This window comes from Balaenoptera physalus (assembly GCF_965194825.1).
Source record: "Balaenoptera physalus genome assembly, chromosome: X".
Taxonomy (NCBI): Eukaryota; Metazoa; Chordata; class Mammalia; order Artiodactyla; family Balaenopteridae; genus Balaenoptera; species Balaenoptera physalus.
In genome coordinates this window covers 94,571,983-94,596,809 of record NC_138903.1, presented here as the reverse complement: position 1 = coordinate 94,596,809, position 24,827 = coordinate 94,571,983, and the positions used below count along the sequence as shown (strand labels likewise).

Below are 24,827 nucleotides of genomic sequence, written 5' to 3'. Positions count from 1 at the left end.
CTATCTTGAAGAGAGAGCTGCACCTCCATGTTCACTGCAGCATCATTCACAATAGCCAAGACACAGAAATAACCTAAGTGTCCACTGACTGATGAACAGATAAAGAAAATGTGGTGTATATATATATATATACATATATATATAAAACAATGGAACATTATTCAGCCATGAGAAAGAAGGAAATCCTGCCATTTGCAACCACATCGATGGACCTTGAGGGCAGTGTGCTAAGTGAAATAAGTCAGATAGAGAAGACCAATACTGTATGATATCACTTATATGCAGAATCTTAAAAAAAAAAAAAGCCAAATTCATAGAAACAGAGTAGAATGGTGGTTGCAAGAGGCTGGAAGGTGGGGCAAATGGGGAAATGTTTGTCAAAGGGTACAAGTTTCCAGTTATAAGATGAATAAGTTCTGGGGAATCTAACATATAGATGGTGACTACAGTTAACAATACTGTATTAAATACTTGAAAGTTGCTAAGAGAGTAGATCTTAAATGTTCTCACCACACACACACACAAAATGTGTAATTATGTGAGATGATGGATTTAACTAATCTTACTCTGATTATATGTCAAGTGTATTTCAATAAAATTGGGGAAAAATGAGAAAAGAGGAAAGGCGATGTGGGATCCTAGGACAGAAAAAGGACATTAATGGACCAACTGGTGAAATTTGAGTAAGATCAGTTTAGTTAATAACATTTTATCATTTAATTTCCTGATTTTGATAATTGTATATGGTTATATAAGATGTTAACTTTTGGAGAAGTTTGGTGACGGGTATATAGGCATTCTTTTTACTGTTTTTGAAACGATTTTTGGTCAGGCTGAAATTATTTCAAAATAAAAAAATAACCTGTGCTTGGGCCCCACATCTCATGGATTCTGACTTAACAATTCTGGGGTAAAGCCCAGGCATTAGTAATGTTTAAAGTTTCTATGGGTGATTCTAATGTGCAGCCAGGGTTAAGAACTAGGGTCCTTATTCGGTGGTTCCCAAAGTGTGGTCCCTGGACAAGCAGTATCAGTATCACCTGGAAACTTCTTAGAAATGAAAATTCTCAGGGCCCACCCCAGACCAACTGAGTCAGAAACTGATGGTTGCCCCTCTGTTTTAACAAGCCCTCCAGGTGACTCAATGTATGCTTACGTTTGAAAAATCAGTGCTCTGATAAAATTCAGCACAATGATGGAACACACAGGCATGAACTAATCAACTGTATGTTTACAAAGTTATTTAAATCACAACTATCACCATAATAATCAATGGTTAATAGGCATAATGCCCAAACTATTAATATATAATCATAGATAAAATTAAATCTATTCTATGTGGTCACTCATTCAACACTTATTTGAGTATTTACTATGCGGCAGTCTGTGCTAGGTGCTTGGGTATACGACAGTGAATAATAAGACACTGTCCCTACCCAAAGGGACTTTTTAAGGTTTTAATACAATTCAGTGCAATAAATGCAATGATAGAAGTTCTACCGAAGTAGACAGTAGGACCACACAGGTGAGTCAAGGGAAGCTTCTCAAAGGGGAGCAAGTTTTAAAGGAGGAACAGGAGTTGGACTGGGCTTCCCCAATTTCTTGGGGGAGGAAGAGTAGAAGGAATGGGCAGAGAGAAGATAGTGGCTCAAACTATGACTGTTGAATTAAGGTTGGAAATTAGGGGATGGTTTAGAGGAAAAATGATATTGAATCAATAGGAAGGGGAGAGGGTAGGATCTAGGATCGACCTAAGTTTCTGGTTTGACTCACCCGGGTAGGTGTTACTACCATTCACGGAGATAAAGAATACAGGAGAAGGGGCTTCCCTGGTGGCGCAGTGGTTGAGAATCTGCCTGCTAATGCAGGGGACATGGGTTCGAGCCCTGGTCTGGGAAGATCCCACATGCCGCGGAGCAACTGGGCCCGTGAGCCACAACTACTGAGCCTGTGCGTCTGGAGCCTGTGCCCCGCAACGGGAGGGGCCGCGATAGTGAGAGGCCCGCGCACCGTGATGAAGAGTGGCCCCCGCTTGCCGCCACTAGAGAAAGCCCTCGCACGAAACGAAGACCCAACACAGCCAAAATAAACAAATAAATAAATAAAGTAGCTATAAACCCATTGCTAAAAAAAAAAACATTTAAAAGAATACAGGAGAAGGAACATGGATCATCATTTTATTTGCTTATTCTCTGCAAAAACTGTTCTGCCTTCTACCCTCCCCCCAAAACTCGCAAATTCTCTGCAAAAACTGTTCTGCCTTCTACCCTCCCCCACAAGAACAGAACACAAAAAAAGTAGGTTGGGATTTTTTTCTTTTTTTTAAACTGGGCTGACAATTAACTGAATTATCCCATACACTCAGGTCTCCCGTATGGCAGGCAAGAATTCTACCACTGAACCACCAATGCTGCTAAACTGAATTATCCCATACACTGTCCTTTATCTTCACTGAATTCTATTACCACACAGTTACAGGAACCAAAAATTCATCTGGGGCAAATAGACAATGATTATCTATTATAGGTAGAACAAAACACAGATTATTAAGATTCTTATGACTACTTTGTACTCTAGGAAATGTCCAAAGGTTAGATTACAACATGAGGTTTGCGTTTGCATGATGGTATTCCTCGTGACCTCTGTAGAAATGGTATCTATGGCACTTATAAGCCTACCAAGGACAAAGGTTCATGTCATAGGAAGCTGAAACTTTTACAAGTCATCTTGACATTTCATTTTCCTTCTACTTTTATGCCAGAATTAGGTTATCTCAAAATGAGGATAGAGGAAAAACTATCAACCAACAAAAACCATGAAAAAGGTGGAAGTTAAAGAAAGGGAAAGTAATTTGTATACGGGTTTTCTCTAAGGAAAAAAGTAACAGAATTCCCTAAAATCTCTCTACTGGTATGACATTACTAAGTTGCTAATACTGATTCACATGAATTTTGAAATTAATACATTCAATTTTACTTTCCACAGTTTGTTCACTTCATGGCAAATAATCAACAGGTGGCAGCACATCATTCTTAAACACAGTTTCTGATCTGTGCAAAAAATGGGTTCTGGAGTTGTGTATAAATCAAGCTTTTGGAAATTAAATTCTGTTTTATCATTCCAGGAATTCTTTATCTTAATTTCTTTATCTTAATTTCTGATTGATATGCAATAAACAATGGCTTCTAAAGTTGAAAAGTTTCTCCTTAGCCTAAGTTAATAAGCCAACTCTTAAATGCATTGGAGAGAAGCTTTCCAATAAAAAAATCTTTTTCTTCTGTGACTAATCCCCACTCTTAATGCATTTCATCTGTTTCAGGTACATTTGAATGTGTATATTAAGTTAAGGTAGGGGTGCATCCTGCATTGCATCATTGTTACTAGAAAAAACCTGGAATGTGTTAATGGATGAATAGAATAAATGCTAAAAAGCAGGAGTACTCTGCCTGGTGTCTAATCCCCAATGTGGGGATCATTTGTGGGGCACTCATTGCCCCTCAGCATGGTGCTTACTTGCTGACTGCACATGTTCCTCCAAAGGCGGTTCATCTGCGCCCTGAACTGAAGCATATCCAGACGATGCAGTTTCACTGCGATTATCCTCTTCATGAGGAGAGGCACTGTTGGATGCTTCGTTGGATGCCGGAACTTGTAAAGACACTGATCCATCTTCAACATCCACCTGCGGAAAGCATTTAAACACATTAAGAGGCTCTCAGAGTATATGTTTTTCCTTGACATATCATTACAAAGTTTCTTCATAGGTGACTTATTAGAGCAATGCTTCTTAACCTTTTAAACCTACAATCCATTTTTGATGATCACAAAAATTTCTTGCAGGTCCCAGCCAGAGCAGTTGGAGTAATTGGCTCCAATGGAGTGAAAGATGTTACAAGCAGATTGCCCTCAACATCTGACATGTTTATCTGGGTGAACACTTCATAATATAATGCCTGATACAAGGAAGGCACTCAAAAAAAATTCCTATGCTGTCCCCTAGGGGTTTTGAGAATCACTGTCATCTGTATATCTCCTCAAGTCAGGAAGAGTTTGTTGAGCTTGACTTTCTGTTGTGTGTACTGTGAAATAGGTAGTTTTTTTTTTCATTTACGAAATATAACTTAATATTTATTATACTCTCTCAAACTTTACATGCTCAGTTAACAACAAGTTTGATTGCTATGCAATAGTAAGAGAGTAAAAAACAGCAAGGGGTATCAGAAGTCAGTTGGGGTCATCACTTCCAATTCTGACCAAATAATAAGTACATTTGAGGAGAGGGAAGAAGGAGGAAAATGGAGGTGGTCCAACATGGTACCTCTCTGTCACTATGATGTAAGTAGGTCCAATTTTTGGTATAAACTGTAAGTCTAGCACATTACGTAGCTAAAAAATAAGGATTTTTTTTCCTGAAGGCCCAGATATATAAATAACACACTGCTTAAGTTCCTTCGTATAAATAGTTTAGCAACGTTTACCTCAATTCCCAAAGCTTTGAGTATGTCACATTTGCACATGGGGCAAGTCCTGTGTTCTAATAGCCATGGGTCAACACATGTCTTATGGAAAATATGGCTAATGAAGGAAAAAAACACATATTTTGGTTATCAGTTGTGAACTAGCAACACTTTGCCTAATATACTAACGGGTTACCCTGTAAGCTTACTTAGTCTTTTAATGGATGCCTTTTTTTTCCCTTTTAAACACACTATTACAGAAACAATATTTGGAAATTTCATAATACGGTACTTTTAAATATAGCCTCATTACTCTAGCTTCATAAAAACTATTTTCAATACCACTTACTTGAAAAATAGCTAAGATGTTACTTGACCTAAGGTTTTGTTCAGTAATTCGGATCTTAATTATTTTGTTATTCCCTAACTATAAAATAGTACAGTTAGTCATTCTCAATAATATAGTACAATAAAGTATTGAGTGTAACATAATTCCGATACTTTAGGCAATGTGATAAGTTCCAAGAACGCCACTATTTAATAGCTAAAAGGAAGAGTGTTAAGAACAACTTCCGGGAGAGGGATAATAAGAAGCTAAAGAATGAAGACTTCCAAATAGGTGCTCATAAGTTGATTTTATTTTTTTCTCAATAGGATTGGTAGAATTATTTTGAATTAAATAATCCAGTACCACACACACACACACACACACACACACACACACACACACACACACACAGTGATGCTGGCTAGGTTCTTAAGTTTTTTACGGAACTAGTTTCCAAATTGTACCAGATTATGGAAATATTATATAATTAGCCTTGTACCATTTCCAATGACATTAAAAATAAAGCAATCACCTATATTTAAATGAAAAGAAGTTAAAAATAAACACTTTCTTTACATCAAATTGGAAACATTCAAAATAGTTTCCCCCACTACAATCATTTTTGTAAGCCAGCTATTCTCATTGACGACATAAAAGAAAATCAAACTTACTTGCAGGTTAAGATGCGCACTAAATCATTAGGTTTATATAGTTCAATACACACAGCGCAACTATCTCCATCAGGGCCAATTTCCTAAGAGCAAATAGTTATTGTTATTCAGATGGATAAGAAAAATACATTAAACTACAGAGCAAAATCAGAATATACATGTATTTAATAAATTACATAAATTCCTACAGAAGAAGGAGCATCACATCACTAAAACGACTGTTTCAATAAGCAGTTTAAAATTATCTAGACTTAATTGGAATCTAAAAAAAGAGTCAAACTTATAGAAAGAGTGAGTAGAAAAGTAGTTTCCACGGTCTGAGGAATGGGGGAAACAGGGAGAAGTTAATAAAAGGGTACAAACTTTCAACTATAAGATGAATAAGGTCTGAAGATCTAATGTAAAACATGGTGACTACAGTCAATAACACTGTGTATTATGTAATTGAAGTTGGAAAATAAAATAAAATGTTTAGACTTTAAAAAGTAAAAGAAGGAAGTTCCTTGGTGGCCTAGTGGTTAGGATTCCGGGCTTTCACTGCTGTGGCCCGGATTCAATCCCTGGTCGGGGAACTGAGATCCTGCAAAGCCACTCGGTGCAGTCTAAATAAATAAATAAAGTAAAAGAATAAAGTCCTGCAAAGCCACTCGGTGCAGCCAAAACAAACAAACAAACAAACAAACAAACAAATAAGTACAGTAAAAGAATAAAGTCAACCAAAGGGGAACAGTACAAAGAGAAACATGTAGAACTGATTTAAACCTCTTCCTGGTTTTAGAATTTACACAATGCCACAAGTTCTATGGCTATGTTTTTCCATTAAAAAAATTAAGGTATAAGTCACATGCAATAAAATTCACTCTAAATGTTGAGTATACAGTTTTGCAAGTTTGGAGAAACATACAGTCACTTAATCACCACCATAGTCAAGATATAGGATAGTCCTGGTACCCCAACAAATTCCTCTATACCACTTCGTAATTAACCCCTCTGTAATTAACTCCTCCTTTTATCACTATCTTCTGCCACCCACTCATCTGTTTTTCAGTGCCTGTAGTTTGGGCTTTTCCAGAATATCTTATAAGTGGGATTGTGCCTTATATAGCCTTTGAGTCTGCCTTCTTTCACTTAACATAATGCATTTGTGATTCATCCATGTTGTTGTATGTATCAGTAGGATTCCCCCCTTTTTATTGCTAAATAGTATCCCATGATATGGATGTACCACAGTTTTTTTTATCCATTCAACACTTGAAGGACATTTGGGTTCTTTCCAGTTTCTGGTAATTATCAGTAAAGCTGCCATGAACAATTGTGAAAAAGTTTTTATGTGAATGGGTAAACATCTAGCAGTGAGATTGCTGGGTTCTTTCGAGAGTGTATATTTGACTTCATAAAGAACTGCCATTCACTCTGCTGTACAGCAGAAACTAATACAACATTGTAAAGCAACTATACTCCAATAATTAATTAACTTATACATACACACACACACACACACACACACACACACACATAGAACTGCCAAACTGTTTTCCAAACTGGCTGTACATTGCATTCTCACCAGAAAATGCATGAGAGTTCCAGCTGTTCCACATCTGGTCAGCTCTTGGTTTTAGCCATTCTAATAAATGTGCTGTGGGTATCACATTGTGGTTTTAATGTGCATTTCCCTAATGACTAATGATGTTTAGCATCATTTTATGTGCTTTTTTGCCAGCCATATATTTCTTTGGTAAAATGTCTGTTTTGCCCATTTTTCCACTAGGTTGTCTGTTCTCTTCTTGAGTTTTGAGAGTTCTTTATATATTCTGAATACAGTCCTTTATCAGATATGTGATTTGCAAATATTTTCTCCCAGTCTGTGGCTCGTCTTTTCAGTCTCTTAACGGTGTCTTTCAAAGAGCAAAAGCTCTTAATTTTAACAAATTTCTCTTTTTTCTTTAATGGACTTGTTTTTGGTATCATATCTAAGTAATCTTTGCCTAACCCAAGCTACAAAGATATTTTTCTCCAAAGTTTTCTTCTAAAATTTCATAGTTCTAGGTTTTATATTTAAGTCTGTGATCCATTTCAAGTTAATTTTTGCAGAGGGCATAAAGTATGGATTGAGGTTCATTTTTTTTTTTGTCTATGGATATTCAGTCATTGCGTATGGAGAGCCAACAATTGGCTGCCCTTTCTTCTTTGAATTGCTTTTGCACCTTTGTCGAAAATCAATCGACCATTTATGTGTGGGTCTATTTCTGGACTGTCTCTTCTGTTTCAAAGATCTAAAGGTCCATCCTTTCCCTAATACCATGCTTTCTTGATTACTGTAGCTTTAAAATAATTCTGCAAATCAGGAAATGTGAGTCATCCAAATTTGTTTTTTATCAAAATTGTTTTGGTTATTCTAGTTCTTTTGCTTTTCCAAATAAACTTAGAGTCAACTTGTCAATTCCTACAAAGGATGCAACTAGGATTTTGATTGAAACTGCATTGAATCTATAGATCAGTTTGGGGAGGAAGTGACATCTTGACAACAGAGTCTTCTAACCCATGAACACGGTATATCCCTCCATTTCTTTAGGTCTTCTTTGATTTCTTTCTTTCATTATGTTTTGCCCTTTTCAGCATATAGATCTTGTACATATTTTGTAAGATTTATACCTAAGTATATAATGGTTTTGGTGCTGTTATAAATGGTATTTTTTTATTTCAGTAAGTTCTGTAGCTATATTTTTATTGTAGTACAAACTTCCATAGCTATTTTTTGATACGTGTTTTATACATCAATGGTAGTTTTCAACTGTGCTAAATCTGAAACTGGATGTTCAAGTAGAGTTGTACTGAAGCACTGTAGTAATTTGCTGTTGCTGTAACAAATTACAATAACTTAGTGGCTTAAAATGACACAAACTTATACTCTTACTGTTATTGCTCATGGCCCCTTTCTTGCATCACTGCAACCTCTTGCTTCCATTGTCACATCTCCTACTGCACTGTAGTCAAATCTCCCCTTTCCTCCCTCTTATAAAGACACTGTGATTATACTTAGGATCCACCCGGATAATCCAGGATAACCTCCCCATCTCAAGATCCTTAACTTAATCACATCTGCAGAGTACTTTTTGCCATATAAGGTAACATTTACAGGTTCTAGGGATTAGGACCTAGATGTCTTTGGGGGCCATTATTCAGCCTACCTCCAGCATCAAATAGATTAAAAAATCAATAAGATTTATAAAGTCCAATGAAAATCATACTTTGGAAGAACATTTAGCTTTTAACAATGGCTTGGTAGCACTGCTTTAAAACAAATAGCATTTACAAGTCATAAATGCACCTTGTCTCCTTGTTTCAGTGTGCGGAGTTGAAGCCTTCCAATAGCTTTTTTAGCATCTGCCTTTAATTGTCTCTGTAATAAAAAAAAAAATAGCCGGTATTAGAAAAAATATTTCTAAAAGAAATACGACAAAAAAGGTAGAGAGGATTAATAAATATTTATCAGGTAAAAGTCAATGTCTAAGTAAATTTTAAAAGATAAAATTTAATTAGCCATAATAAATGCCCATTTATCTGATATCAAGCAGGATTTTTTTAAATTACTGAAACCTTATGTTTCCTTACCTTCTTAAACAGCAGCTTTGGGCCACAATGGTAAAGCTATGCGTCCCTATTCCAAATGGATTCGGATGCTATGAATTTTCAAAGAAATTTTCCTATTTTCAAAAGCCCAGAGGTCCTTAAATTACATCTTTTCCAATTTCTTTTTTGAATCGTGTCTTGTTTGGTAGAAAGTGCATTGGATGCAAATGGACCTAGCTTCAAAATCTGACTTTGTCACTTACCAAATGAATAATCCTGGACAAGTCATTAAATCTTTGAGCTTGTTTACTCATCTATAAAATGAGGATAATACAAATCCTTACAGTGTTATTTGGTATTAGGGGAAAAAATTGCTGTTTATAACCACTACTGCCTTGTAAGGAGGGTGGATTCTGAGAGTGGTAAGCCTTTTTTTGTTTCACTGAACATATACCTAGATGAGTCTGGATATGCAAAGGCAAGTCCGTGGCTCATTTAGGGAATAAAGACTAAAATATTACATATATATCTATATCTATCTATCCATACACACACACATATGTATGTATATATATGTGTGTGTATATATATATATATTTGAATCAGAAGTGAGGTTAAGGTATAGCGGGAAATTTAAAAGGTGAAGGAAAAGTGAGAAAGAGAGGAATCAATGAGAGACTATCCCTCTGTGTGGGATGAACTGCCCAGAGGAAAGAACTCCCAGGTGGTATGAGATATTTGGTGTTAATTTGAAATTATTTGTGATGCCACAAATAAACCTTCCTTCTATTTCAGTAAAATCTACCACATACACGAATGCCTCAAGTGAAGATAATATATGTGTAAATTGAAGAAGAGGCTAGGTTTCACACCTGGGTGAATGCTGTATGGAATAGAGAGATAGCATGTGCAGCATGGCAAGATGATAAGCAATCTTCCTATTTTGTACTGTAAAATGGACAAACTTATAGAAATTCAGCAGAAAGTAGATGCTCAGAACCAGAGGTCTTGTGAGGATGTCAACAACTTCCTCATCCCCCTGTATGTACCTCCATCCCCAGCAGGGAGACCCCTAGGTGACATTGAGGTTACATGAAAATTAGATATAACGTAAGTAAAGTATCCAGCATAATGTCTGGCTGATAGCAGACACTCAATAAAATGTTTATTAAACAAAAATATAAAGTACTATTTATTCATCAATTAGTATTACAGATTTATACATATCTGTAGCAAATATATTTTGGAAGGGAATAATCCATGGGTGTAGGTATGTGAGGAAATTCCTTAATGCCCAAACCTGCCTCCTATAAAATATCATTTTGTGAAACGTATTTGGCTTGATGCCAAGGACATTACTGCCAAAATATTTCTTTGCTGGCATAGTAGCAGCAGAAACTTCTCAGATTGTTACCTGACTGGCAAATATAGCTCATAGAAACAGTTAATAGGAAGGCCTAGCTCTCAGAAGGAAAGAGACACTAATCGAAGCCCTTTCACTCTCTCTCTGAGACTTAATCATGGATTTCACTCACAAGGGGAATTTTATGATGGTACTTAATTTTTTTAAATAAATTTATTTATTTAATTTTTCTTATTTTTTTTATTTTTTGGCTGTGTTGGGTCTTCGTTGCTGCACGTGGGCTTTCTCTAGTTGTGATGAGTGGGGTCTACTCTTCGTTGCGCTGCGCGGGCTTCTCGTTGCAGTGGCTTCTCTTGTTGCGGAGCATGGGCTCTAGGCACGTGGGCTTCAGTAGTTGTGGCATGTGGGCTCAGTAGTTGTGGCTCGCGGGCTCTAGAGCGCAGGCTCAGTAGTTGTGGCGCAAGGGCTTAGTTGCCCTGCGGCATGTGGGATCTTCCCAGACCAGGGCTTGAACCCCTGTCCCCTGCATTGGCAGGCGGATTCTTAACCACTGCACCACCAGGGAAGCCCTGGTACTTCATTTTGAGCTTAAATATTTTCCCTTCTGTCAGTTGCATCACAAGTAAATAATAGAGTGATAGTGAAAGGAGGTACACTTAGGATCTTTAGAGCTGGAAAACTCTTAGAGTTCACCTAGCCTGAGATCTAATCTGACAGATAAGAAAACTGATGCCCAAAGAGAAAGAATGCTGTGCTCAAAATCTCAGAGTTGGTTAGTGTCAGTCCCACTGAAGCCCAGAGTTTGGGAACACTTAACTCTGACATCAAGGTAGCCATCTTTTGTTTACTGTGGCTTGGAGCAGGAAGCTAGTACTTCTTCCTTACATTTATATAGTTATTTTATAATTATTTTTGATATCTATTACCTCATTTAATCCTCACAACAATCCCCTAAAGGAGAGGATATCTCCACTTTAACGTTGAGCAAGTGGAGGCTTGGAAGAGTAAAATAACTTGTCCAAAAGGGCATGCAGCCTCTGAATGATAGAGTTGGTACTGGAAGTCTGCTCTTCGTATTCCAAGATTCCATTACGATACAACCATCCAAAACCTTCTGAAGTTTTTCCAACTCCTGGATTCTATGGTCTGTCAAATTGTGGCCAGTCCTTACAGGGAACAACCAGTAGGCCCACAGGATTCTGGCCCTGGCCTAGACTTCCAAACATCACTACTTTCTTTTCCTATAAAGCATGAGCTATTTCAACACGAAGATGAAAAAAATGCAAATGATACAAAAATAGAGCCAACAAGAGAAAACTGGGCAAGGAAAAAATGTAGTTGATAAGAAGTCTTTGACAATCATTTTGCAACCTGTCTTTAGAGCACTTCTGATTTAGGTTTAAGTAACAAGCTCTATGACACAACTGGGGAAATGCACTCACAAGGAAGTAATACATCTCTAGTGTATTTACCTGATTAAATCTATATAGTCTGATTTCTCATTCCAAAATATTCAAAAAATCTAAATGCATGAGTCTCCAGTGCTAGGGTTCATCAATTCATCAGGGATGAATGCTAACTATACAACTCTGATTATATCCAAGACTAACGCAAATTAATTTGAGAGATGGGATCGAAGGCAAACTTTAAATGTAATGTCCAAGTCTGTGTGAATGAGAAAAGTGGAACTTACATTAAGACCAGAAGATCCTAAGCAAGGGACTTGATTATGAAGGATCTCTAAAACATTTGCAGCACAGAATAAACCGATGTTTAATGAAGCAGCCCTAGAATTTAAAAAAATCCTTTAAAGGACAATTTGAATATTTCCAATAACTCCTACCAAGCTTTTATAAAGAAAAGACATTTCTTTCAATATGGAGGAGCAACGTGGTTTTGTTAAGAAGCACAAACTGTATTTTTAGAACCTGAATAAAGGTCACTTTTAAAACTGCCATCAGTATTCAAACTATTTCACTGTCACATGATAGCAGGAGTTCCCAAGATGCATCCATTCCTCTAAAAACTGACATACAAGAACAAAATTAAGACCAAGTAGTTTATATTAAATATATGTTTGGGTAATTTTGTTTAAGTCAAACTTCTGGCTTTAACATTTAAAGAGAATATGCCCCAATGCAAACTGTAATTTATATTTGATTCCTTAAAATCAGAACTTCAAGAGTATATCTACTTTGTTACACAAATTACTTTGGACACCTTTTCAGTACTTCTCCACCATATCAGAATTCCCCCCTACCCTATAAATTGCAATAGTACATTGTTTCTACCTCTTATATTCTGTAGTTGAATTATTCATCTGTCTTTTTCTCCTAGTAGATTGTGAGTAGGTGGAAGACTGGGCCTTAATCATTAAAAAAAATTTCCCATAATGCCTAGTAGTTGCTCAAAGAATAGCTTCTGAGTTTAGAAAAACACATTTTCATGATTTTCTCATCTAAGTTTTACTCATTAAAAGCTTCTATTCTATCAAATCTGGGAAAAGAAAGGTTTAGAGAACATGTATTGGGCCCCTGCCATGCGCCAGGTTTAACCCTAAGCTTTTTACATGTGTCATCTTGTTTAAACATTAACAAGTTTATGGAATAGGTATTTTAATATCCAAATTTTATAGACAAGAAAAGGTTTTGAAGCTTGACTAAAGTCCAGGCAGCTGGTTAGTTGCAGAGCTGTTATTCAATTCAAGCCCAGGTTCTATGTGGCTTTAAAGCCCATGATCTCTCCACTATAGCACACTGCCTCCACTGTGTAACAGCAAAGAAGCCCTTAAAGGGCTTCACATTCCTTGTGAAGAAGATAAATGAAAGAAATAAGAAAAAAACCCCTCAAAGTCAGCTATTACCCAATCTTCAAATCCTTCCTCAACTGGCTACTTACTGTGATTTGGGGAGCTCTTTTATTTATTTTTTTTAAATAAATTTATTTTATTTTTATTTATTTTTGGCTGCGTTGGGTCTTCGTTGCTGTGCGTGGGTTTTCTCTAGTTGCGGCGAGTGGGAGCTACTCTTTGTTGTAGCACGCGGGCTCAGTAGTTGTGGCTTGCGGGCTCTAAAGCACAAGCTCAGTAGTTGTGGCGCACGGGCTTAGTTGCTCCACGGCACGTGGGATCTTCCCGGACCAGGGCTCGAACCCATGTCTCCTGCATTGGCAGGCGGATTCTTAACCACTGTGCCACCAGGGAAGCCCTGGGGAGCTCTTTTAAACAGGTATTTTATATCAATAGACTCTACCCACCTCTTCCCCAATCCTGAGATGCCTGGTCTAAGAATATTTGGCAGAGTAGAAGACTGATTCAAAGCATCTTGGTTTTTCGCCAATTTTCTTAAAAGAAGCTTAATGCCATTAGTCTATTCAAAAGCTGGGATGGTTCTAGTCACTGAAGAATTTCAGCTGTATAGTTATTTTGGTTCTGAGTGACACTTTAAGTGGACTGAAAATGAAGAGTCAGGTCAATTCTTATCCTATATTACAATGTTCAATTTTTAAATTACAGTGAACTCAAAGATATCTTACCTAGTTCATCTGTGAATTTATATCAAACTAAGTACAATAAATGTTTTAGTCTGGTTATTTGTCACCTGGGTTTTGGTCCCATGGCATTCAGCTTTTAGTTTAACTGAAACCCACATGAATAACACTAGGCACGTAGTCAAACCTAATCACTTGATGGTGGGGGGAGGGGGCAGAGTGGGGTATGTAAAAGCAAGAAAAAAGGGTAGATATAAGCAAACTATATTTTCCTGTTCTTAAGTCACTACTTTTTTTTTTTAATTTATTTTTGGCCCCATTGGGTCTTCGTTGCTGTGCACAGGCTTTCTCTAGTTGCATTGAGTGGGGGCTACTCTTTGTTGCAGTGTGCGGGCTTCTTATTGTGGTGGCTCCTCTTGTTGCGGAGCACGGGCTCTAGGCACGCGGGCTTCAGTAGTTATGGCACGCAGGCTCAGTAGTTATGGCACACGGGCTTAGTTGCTCTGCGACATGTGGGATCTTCCCAGCTCAGGGCTTGAACCCAGGTCCCCTGCATTGGCAGGCGGATTCTTAACCACTGCACCACCAGGAAAGTCCCTCACCACTTTTTTAAAATAAAAATTTTCATAAAAATTTGGCTCGGAATTTATAAAACAGAATACTTAAAATCAAGGATTATAGTAAGAGGATTCTTTTCTTCAGATACATTCCTGTGAACAAAATCAAAGTTTGAGTAATGTGGCTGTTTAGATATATGAGAACTGAGAGAAATCTACTTTTTTCCCCAGCAAAAACCTAGGCATGGAATCACTGTGTTGTACACCTGAAACTAATATAATACTGTATGTCAATTATACTTCAATTAAAAAAGATAAAGCCCAAAAAAACCTCTGTATGATATTTGAATGAGAGTATTCCTAAAGAAAAGAGGAGGTGCAGACTATAGAACAGCTTCCCATAAGTCTATGGAACTACAGAAATAGGAGTACAGACCACTTACATGAAGGTGATCCCTGTGAACAGTGTGAGGAAATGCACTGTAAGGAAGAGCAGTGAGAAAAGGGGGAATTTACCCTAGGAGATAGGTTATGAGTCAGATTATAGCATTTTTCAAAGAAAGACAATCAAAGCCTTTATTAGAGTAAGTGAAAATTTTAAAAAATCCCGACAGACCCATTGTAAGAGCTTCCTTTTGTCCAGTGAGAAAGTCAGAGAAAGACTATAAAACCAGGTCCTACTCAGATGAGAATCTGTTTAATCTGCTCTTCTTACACAAGAGCCAAAGCAGTGGTTTTGTAAAGGGCTCTAAATCTCAAATTCAGGCAGGAACAGATACATACAAATGCACCCACTACAAATATGTATATATTGATAGTGGTGCAGTATGCAGACACCTGGTAAGTCTTCCAGTTAATTTCATATACTAGGACAGTAGAGAAAATTTAATGTAACCAGAAATGTTTCAGATATTTTTAGTCATGCTTTAAGTTCAAGGACAAATTTTAAGATATTAATGTAGCTAAGTTCTTCCTCATCTGAGACCACACAGGAGTGCTATCTCTTTGGCAGCAAACTATAAGGACATGTGTGACATATCTCTGCCCAGGAAGCCAATTTGAGTCTCAGGATCTGAGGCTCAGATGGGGGACTGGTCACTAGATAATTCTGCTAGCAGTTGGCCATGCTGCTCCAAGCTCAGGAACCCAACAACGAAACCAGGTGCATATTATTTATCCTGATTGTTGCTCCAGATGTGTATAACAAAATCATCAATCACTAACATAAAGAACACTGACTCATTTATTTTTTAACTGAAAGTCTGTACCTTTTAATCTCCCTCACCTATTTCTCTCCTCCCCCCACTACCCCCCACCTCTGGTAACCACCTGTTTGTTCTCTGTATCTATGACTCTGTTTCTATTTGGTTATGTTTGTTCATTTGTTTTGTTCTTTAGATTCCACATGTAAGTGAAATCATACAGTGTTTGTCTTTCTCTGCCTGACTTATTTCACTTAGCATAATATCTTCTAGATCCATTCATGTTGTCGCAAATGGTTAAGATTTCATTCTTTTTTATGGCTGAGTAATATTCCATTGTATACAAGGAGATAAAGAGGCACAAATTTCAGTTACAAAATAAATGAGTCACCGGTATGAAGTGCACAGTGTGTTGAATATGGTCAATAATTATGTAATATCTTTTTATGGTAACAAATGACAACTAGACAATCATGGCGATCATTTTCAAATGCATAGAAATATTGAATCACTGTGTTACATACCAGGAACTAACATAGCGTTGTAGGTCAATTATATTTCAAAAACAAACAAACTTGGGACTTCCCTGGCGGTCCAATGGTTAAGACTCCGCGCTTCCACTGCAGGGGGCACGGGTTCGATCCTTGGTCGGGGAACTAAAATCCCACATGACGTGAGGTGCAGGCAAAAAACAAACAAACAAACAAACTTACAGAAAAAGAGATCAGATTTGTGACTACCAGAGGCAGATGGTGGGGGAAGGGGGAATTAGATGAAGGTAGTCAAAAGCTACAAACTTGCAATTATAAGATAAGCAAGTACTAGGGATATAATGTACAACAAGTATAATTAACACTGCTATATATTATAAATGAAAGTTATTAAGAGAGTAAATCCTAGGAGTTCTCATCACAAGGGAAAAAATATTTTTTTCTATTTCTTTAATGTGTATCTACACGAGACAATGGATGTTCCCTAAACCTACTGTGTTAATCATTTCAGGATGTATGTAAGTCAAATCATTGTGTTGTACACCTTAAACTTACACAGTGCTATACGTCAATTATATCTCAATAAAACTGGAAGAAAACAGAAAAGCAAACAAAACAAACAAAATAAAACCATCTTGACAGCCATATTCCCAGGGTTGGCCAAGGGCCAAGCATGGTTTCCTGGGAGACTTTCAAGGAGTAAGCAGCTAGATCTACTGTGTTGTCTCTTTCCTTACAATCTACTCTCTCTCTCTCAATCATGGTCTTTTTAACAACAAAACAGTCGTTTTGGGCTTTTACAATTAGTAAAGCATTTATGTATAAGGTAAGCAAGAACAACATAACCATATCTAATACTTGCAGAAGGCAATGAAGGATGAAAATAGGTTCAAAGAAATAATTCTTCCAATCTATAAGACCATTTAAAACATCTTTATATTGATGTACCAATTTAATTATCTGTTTACTCCCTTGATCTATGGCCACTTGAACTTTGGGATAAACTTGTACAGAGCTATTTAAAGTAATGAACTATATCTAATTCTTCCTCAGGCCAGTCACTCTCCATTGGTATCACATCCTGGGGAGGTTTTAGTTCAGCTTCCCAATACATTTGATTATCATAAGATGTATTTATATAAGGCAGTTGAACCTTACCAACAATACCAGTATTACACCATATCACAGTATGGTTATGATACAGTTTCATCTGGTTACAAAAGAAGTCAGGAAGTATCACAGAAGTGTTTATTAAATCTTCCTAGAAGAAATTGTTCTTTGCCCACATACCAGATATTATGATGGACAAGTGTTACCACCAGTGGTGAGGATTCTGTCATTTCTAGGTTCCATGTTAGCTGAGGACAAAGTCAATCATTTGTCTCAACTCACACTATTATACAGTTTTCCCACTGACTGTTGTGCAGCAAGGCTGTCTCCCTCCCATGGGGAATACACGGGTATCATTCAGTATTATTCCTATTCCTATAACTCATCTTATTTTGGTCCATCCTTTGGGAGAGGTCAGTCAGAGATCAGCAATGTAAGTTACAATTTCACCCAGAAAATTTCCATAAGTTTGGGGCTCTGCATGTGTCTCAAAGATGCTCTTCCTGAACTTCCATAAGTAAAAATGGAAGGCCATTACCCCATGACTACCTGGGTCCCCATGTGGAGTAAAATAGTTAACAGACCCTGCTGTGTCAGAGTATATGCTCTTTCCAAGTGTTGAGTGCTAACATTCTCCAGCATTATGTATTGGGTCTGTGTGACCATATTACTAAGTCTTTATCATCTTTCCAAGTGGATTCCCATTCTTTTCTCTGCTCTTGGAAGATGATTCCTACCAATCTATTTCAGAGAGTAAATTCTTTTCTTCTGAAAGACAGTTTTCATTAAAAGTAAATTCAGCTTGTTCCATTATACGAAGGCCAGCTTCTATTTCACCTAGACCCCCGTTTTGTTTCACTGGCCAATGTTTAATCCAACACATACCTTGTTTCCACTGAGTATTGACTGCTTGAGTAAGGTTAAGGTACATGTACTATATCCCAAAAAAGCTGGGTGTCCCATGCAAGAGTCAAGTGTATAATGGTGACTCCCAAACTCAGTTTAGTTTGAGCATGCCAGAAGGTTTTCCATAATCTTCCTTGTCTTAGGTTAGGGTTGTTCCCAGTGAAGACATGAATCCACCATATAATGCCTAATATGTTATTTTCATTCACAACCCATTGATATTTTTCATCTTGTTTAAAAGCTTTCCATCCACAAAAACAGGGATGATGTGTGTTCTTGCACATCATACTATGGCATATCAAGCATACGACCACTATATGCTGTCCATTATAATTGGGCATTTTGGTCATCAAAATTTATGGTTATACATTTATCAGTTTGCCTGACATTATTTACTATGTGTCATAATGGTTCAGAGGGAAGACATTCCTGATTATTCTAATGAATTTTAACAAAGGTAAATTTTCATTACTCAGTTTCAGTACTATTTTTACCAGTAAAATGGGGATAATGCAGTTAAATATTTAGTGATAGTTATAACCATCATAGGCATCAAGCTTTATGTTTTAAAAATAAGAAGTCAGGAAAATTAAATAACATGTAAATGACATTTCAGCACTCTCAAGTATATATAAGCAAAAGGGATTATCAGTCATATATTTAATCCTTTAGTCACCAAAGGATAAACAAATATAGCCCATTAAGTAGTGAAAAATGCCCTCTCAAAAGCCTTATCTAAAAGGTGAGGGTTTTTTTTTAAATTTTTTAATTTAATTTTATTTTTTTATACAGCAGGTTCTTATTAGTCATCAATTTTATACACATCAGTGTATACATGTCAATCCCAATCGCCCAGTTCATCACACCACCCCCCCATCCCCCCGCTGCTTTCCCCCCTTGGTGTCCATACGTTTGTTCTCTACATCTGTGTCTCAATTTCTGCCCTGCAAACCGGTTCATCTGTACCATTTTCCTAGGATCCACATATACGCGTTAATATACGATATTTGTTTTTCTCTTTCTGACTTACTTCACTCTGTATGACAGTCTCTAGATCCATCCACGTCTCTACAAATGACCCAATTTCATTTCCTTTTATGGCTGAGTAATATTCCATTGTATATATGTGCCACATCTTCTTTATCCATTCATCTGTTGATGGACATTTAGGTTGCTTCCATGACCTGGATATCGTAAGGAGTGCTGCAATGAACATTGGGTTGCATGTGTCTTTTTGAATTCTGGTTTTCTCAGAGTATATGCCCAGTAGTGGGATTGCTGGGTAATACGGCAATTCTATTTTTAGTTTTTTAAGGCACCTCCATACTGTTCTCCATAGTGGCTGTATCAATTTACATTCCCACCAACAGTGAAAGAGGGTTCCCTTTTCTCCACACCCTTTCCAGCATTTCTTGTTTGTAGATTCTCTGATGATGCCCATTCTAACTGGTGTGAGGTGATACCTCATTGTAGTTTTGATTTGCATTTCTCTAATAATTAGTGATGTTGACCAGCTTTTCATGTGCTTCTTGGCCATCTGTAGGTCTTCTTTGGAGAAATGTCTATTTAGGTCTTCTTCCCATTTTTGGTTGGGTTGTTTGTTTTTTTAATATTGAGCTGCATGAGCTGTTTATATATTTTGGATATTAATCCTTTGTCCATTGATTCGTTTGCAAATATTTTCTCCCATTCTGAGGGTTGTCTTTTCATCTTGTTTATGGCTTCCTTTGCTGTGCAAAAGCTTTGAAGTTTCATTAGGTCCCATTTGTTTATTTTTGTTTTTATTTCCATTACTCTAGGAGGTGGATCAAAAAAGATCTTGCTGTGATTTATGTCAAACAGTGTTCTTCCTATGTTTTCCTCTAAGAGTTTTATAGTGTCCGGTCTTACATTTAGGTCTCTAATCCATTTTGAGTTTATTTTTGTGTATGGTGTTAGGGAGTGTTCTAATTTCATTCTTTTACATGTAGCTGTCCAGTGTTCCCAGCACCACTTATTGAAGAGGCTGTCTTTTCTCCATTGTATATCCTTGCCTCCTTTGTCATAGATTAGTTGACCATAGGTGGGTGGGTTTACCTCTGGGCTTTCTATCTTGTTCCATTGATCTATGTTTCTGTTTTTGTGCCAGTACCATATTGTCTTGATTACTGTAGCTTTGTAGTATAGTCTGAAGTCAGGGAGTCTGATTCCTCCAGCTCCGTTTTTTTCCCTCAAGACTGCTTTGGCTATTCGGGGTCTTTTGTGTCTCCATACAAATTTTAAGATTTTTTGTTCTAGTTCTGTAAAAAATGCCATTGATAATTTGATAGGGATTGCATTGAATCTGTAGGTTGCTCTGGGTAATACAGTCATTTTCACAATCTTGATTCTTCCAATCCAAGAACATGGTATACCTCTCCATCTGTTGGTATCATCTTTAATTTCTTTCATCAGTGTCTTATACTTTTCTGCATACAGGTCTTTTGTCCCCCTAGGTAGGTTTATTCCTAGGTAGTTTTTTCTTTTTATTGCAATGGTAAATGGAAGTGTTTCCTTAATTTCTCTTTCAGATTTTTCATCATTAGTGTATAGGAATGCAAGAGATTTCATTGATTAGCTCTAGCAGTTTTCTGGTGGCATCTTTAGGATTCTCTATGTATAGTATCATGTCATCTGCAAACAGTGACACTTTTACTTCTTCTTTTCCAATTTGTATTCCTTTTATTTCCTTTTCTTCTCTGATTGCCGTGGCTAGGACTTCCAAAACTATGTTGAGTAATAGTGGTGAGAGTGGACATCCTTGTCTCGTTCCTGATCTTAAAGGAAATGCTTTCAGTTTTTCACCATTGAGAATAATGTTTGCTGTGGATTTGTCATATATGGCCTTTATTATGTTCAGGTAGGTTCCCTCTATGCCCACTTTCTGGAGAGTTTTTATCATAAATGGGTGTTGAATTTTGTCAAAAGCTTTTTCTGCATCTATTGAGATGATCATATGGTTTTTATTCTTCAATTTGTTAATATGGTGTATCACATTGATTGATTTGCATATATTGAAGAATCCTTGCATCCCTGGGATAAATCCCACTTGATCATGGTGTATGACCCTTTCAATGTGTTGTTGGATTCTGTTTGCTAGTATTTTGTTGAGGATTTTTGCATCTACATTCATCAGTGATATTGGTTTGTAATTTTCTTTTTTTGTAGTATCTTTGTCTGGTTTTGGTATCAGGGTGATGGTGGCCTCATAGAATGAGTTTGGGAGTGTTCCTTCCTCTGCAGTATTTTGGAAGAGTTTGAGAAGGATGGGTGTTAGCTCTTCTCTAAATGTCTGATAGAATTCCCCTGTGAAGCCATCTGGTCCTGGACTTTTGTTTGTTGGAAGATTTTTAGTCACAGTTACAATTTCATTACTTGTGATTGGTCTGTTCATATTTTCTATTTCTTCCTGGTTCAGACTTCGAAGGTTATATCTTTCTAAGAATTTGTCCATTTCTTCCAGGTTGTCCATTTTATTGGCATAAAGTTGCTTGTAGTAGTCTCTTAGGATGCTTTGTATTTCTGCGGTGTCTGTTGTAACTTCTCCTTTTTCATTTCTAATTTTATTGATTTCAGTCCTCTCCCTCTTTTTCTTGATAAGTCTGGCTAATGGTTTATCAGTTTTGTTTATCTTCTCAAAGAACCAGCTTTTAGTTTTATTGATCTTTGCTATAGTTTTCTTTGTTTCTATATCATTTATTTCTGCTCTGATCTTTATGATTTCTTTCCTTCTGCTAACTTTGGGTTTTGTTTTTTCTTCTTTCTCTAGTTCCTTTAGGTATAGGGTTAGATTGTTTATTTGAGATTTTTCTTGTTTCTTGAGGTAGGCTTGTATAGCTATAAACTTCCCTCTTAGAACTGCTTTTGCTGCATCCCATAGATTTTGGATCATCGTGTTTTCATTGTCATTTGTCTCTAGGTATTTTTTGATTTCCTCTTTGATTTCTTCAGTGATCTCTTGGTTATGTAGTAACGTATTGTCTAGCCTCCCTGTGTTTGTGATTTTTTATGTTTTTTTCCCTGTAATTCACTTCTAATCTCATAGCGTTGTGGTCAGAAAAGATGCTTGATATGATTTCAATTTTCTTAAATTTACTGAGGCTTGATTCGTGACCCAGGGTGTGATCTATCCTGGAGAATGTTCCATGTGCACTTGAGAAGAAAGTGTAATCTGCTGTTTCTGGATGGAATGTCCTATGAATATCAATTACTTCTGTCTGGTCTATTGTGTCATTTAAAGCTTGTGTTTCCTTATTAATTTTCTGTGTGGATGATGTGTCCATTGGTGTAAGTGAGGTGTTAACGTCCCCCACTATTACTGTGTTACTGTCGATTTCCTCTTTTATACCTGTTAGCAGTTGCCTTATGTATTGAGGTGCTCCTATGTTGGGTGCACATATATTTACAATTCTTATATCTTCCTCTTGGATTGATCTCTTGATCATTATGTAGTGTTCTTCCTTGTCTCTTGTAACATTCTTTATTTTAAAGTCTATTTTATCTGATATGAGTATTGCTACTCCAGCTTTCTTCTGATTTCCATTTGCATGGAATATCTTTTTCCATCCCCTCACTTTCAGTCTGTATGTGCCCCTAGGTCTGAAGTGGGTCTCTTGTAGACAGCATATATATGGGTCTTGTTTTTGTATCAATTCAGCAAGCCTGTGTCTTCTGGTTGGAGCATTTAATCCATTCATGTTTAAGGTAATTATCGATATGTATGTTCCTATGACCATTTTCTTAATTGTTTTGGGTTTGTTTTTGTAGGTCCTCTTCTTGTCTTGTCTTTCCCACTTAGAGAAGTTCCTTTAGCATTTGTTGTAGAGCTGGTTTGGTGGCAATGAATTCTCTTAGCTTTTGCTTGTCTGTAAAGCTTTTGATTTCTCCATCGAATCTGAATGAGATCCTTGCCAGGTAGAGTAATGTTGGTTGTAGGTTCTTCCCTTTCATCACTTTAAGTATATCATGCCACTCCCTTCTGGCTTGTAGAGTTTCTGCTGTGAAATCAGCTGATAACCTTATGGGAGTTCCCTTGTATATTATTTGTCATTTTTCCCTTGCTGCTTTCAATAATTTTTCTTTGTCTTTAATTTTTGCCAATTTGATTACTATGTGTCTTGGTGTGTTTCTCCTTGGGTTTATCCTGTATGGGACTCGCTGCACTTCCTGGACTTGGGTGGCTATTTCCTTTCCCATGTTATGGACGTTTTCAACTATAATCTCTTCAAATATTTTCTCGAGTCCTTTCTCTCTCTCTTCTCCTTCTGGGACCCCTATAATGCGAATGTTGTTGCGTTTAATGTTGTCCCAGAGGTCTCTTAGGCTGTCTTCATTTCTTTTCATTCTTTTTTCTTTATTCCACCGCAGCAGTGAATTCCACCATTCTGTCTTCCAGGTCACTTATCCATTCTTCTGCCCCAGTTATTCTGCTATTGATTCCTTCTAGTGTAGTTTTCATTTCAGTTATTGTATTGTTCATCTCTGTTTGTTTGTTCTTTAATTCTTCTAGGTCTTTGTTAAACATTTCTTGCATCTTCTCGATCTTTGCCTCCATTCTTTTTCTGAGGTCCTGGATCATCTTCACTATCATTATTCTGAATTCTTTTTCTGGAAGGTTGCCTATCTCCACTTCATTTAGTTGTTTTTCTGGGGTTTTATCTTGTTCCTTCATCTGGTATATAGCCCTCTGCCTTTTCATCTTGTCTATCTTTCTGTGAATGTGGTTTTTGTTCCACAGGCTGCAGGATTGTAGTTCTTGCTTCTGCTGTCTGCCCTCTGGTGGATGAGGCTATCTAAGAGGCTTGTGTAAGTTTCCTGATGGGAGGGACTGGTGGTGGGTAGAGCTGACTGTTGCTCTGGTGGGCAGAGCTCAGTAAAACTTTAATCCGCTTGACTGCTGATGGGTGGGGCTGGGTTCCCTCCCTGTTGGTTGTTTGGCCTGAGGCAACCCAACACTGGAGGCTACCTGGGCTCTTTGGTGGGGCTAATGGCAGACTCTGGGAGGGCTCATGCCAAGGAATACTTTCCAGAACTTCTGCTGCCAGTGTCCTTGTCCCCACAGTGAGCCACAGCCACCGCCCGCCTCTGCAGGAGACCCTCCAACACTAGCAGGTAGGTCTGGTTCAGTCCCCCCTGGGGTCACTGCTCCTTCCCCTGGGTCCCGATGCGCACACTACTTTGTGTGTGCCCTCCAAGAGTGGAGTCTCTGTTTCCCCCAGTCCTGTCGAAGTCCTGCAATCAAATCCCACTAGCCTTCAAAGTCTGATTCTCTAGGAATTCCTCCTCCCGTTCCCGGACCCCCAGGTTCGGAAGCCTGACGTGGGGCTCAGAACCTTCACTCCAGTGGGTGGACTTCCGTGGTATAAGTGTTCTCCAGTCTGTGAGTCACCCACCCAGCAGTTACGGGATTTGATTTTACTGTGATTGCGCCCCTCCTACCGTCTCATTGTGGCTTCTCCTTTGTCTTTGGATGTGGGGTACCTTTTTTGGTGAGTTGCAGTGTCTTCCTGTCGATGATTGTCCAGCAGCTAGTTGTGATTCTGGTGTTCTCACAAGAGGGAGTGAGAGCACGTCCTTCTACTCTGCCATCTTGGTTCAGGGCTGGTGAGGTGAGAAGTTTTAATGCTATTCTTAACCACTTGTACAGAAGTTGATTTTCGTAAGAT

The 24,827-nt window shown here is 37.6% G+C and overlaps 1 protein-coding gene across 2 annotated transcripts in view; it reads right to left on the bottom strand.

The window, feature by feature from the left end:
- RNF128 (ring finger protein 128) overlaps positions 1-24,827 on the bottom strand; it is a 102,608-nt gene that overhangs the window by 5,639 nt on the left and 72,142 nt on the right. For both annotated transcript variants that reach the window (XM_082447667.1, XM_082447666.1), the window contains exons 3-6: positions 8,785-8,856; positions 5,457-5,539; positions 4,479-4,575; positions 3,514-3,682 (exon numbers count right to left, since the gene is read on the bottom strand). In XM_082447667.1, the coding sequence (XP_082303793.1) occupies positions 3,514-3,682; positions 4,479-4,575; positions 5,457-5,539; positions 8,785-8,856 (421 nt within the window). The remainder of the gene's footprint in view (positions 1-3,513; positions 3,683-4,478; positions 4,576-5,456; positions 5,540-8,784; positions 8,857-24,827) is intronic.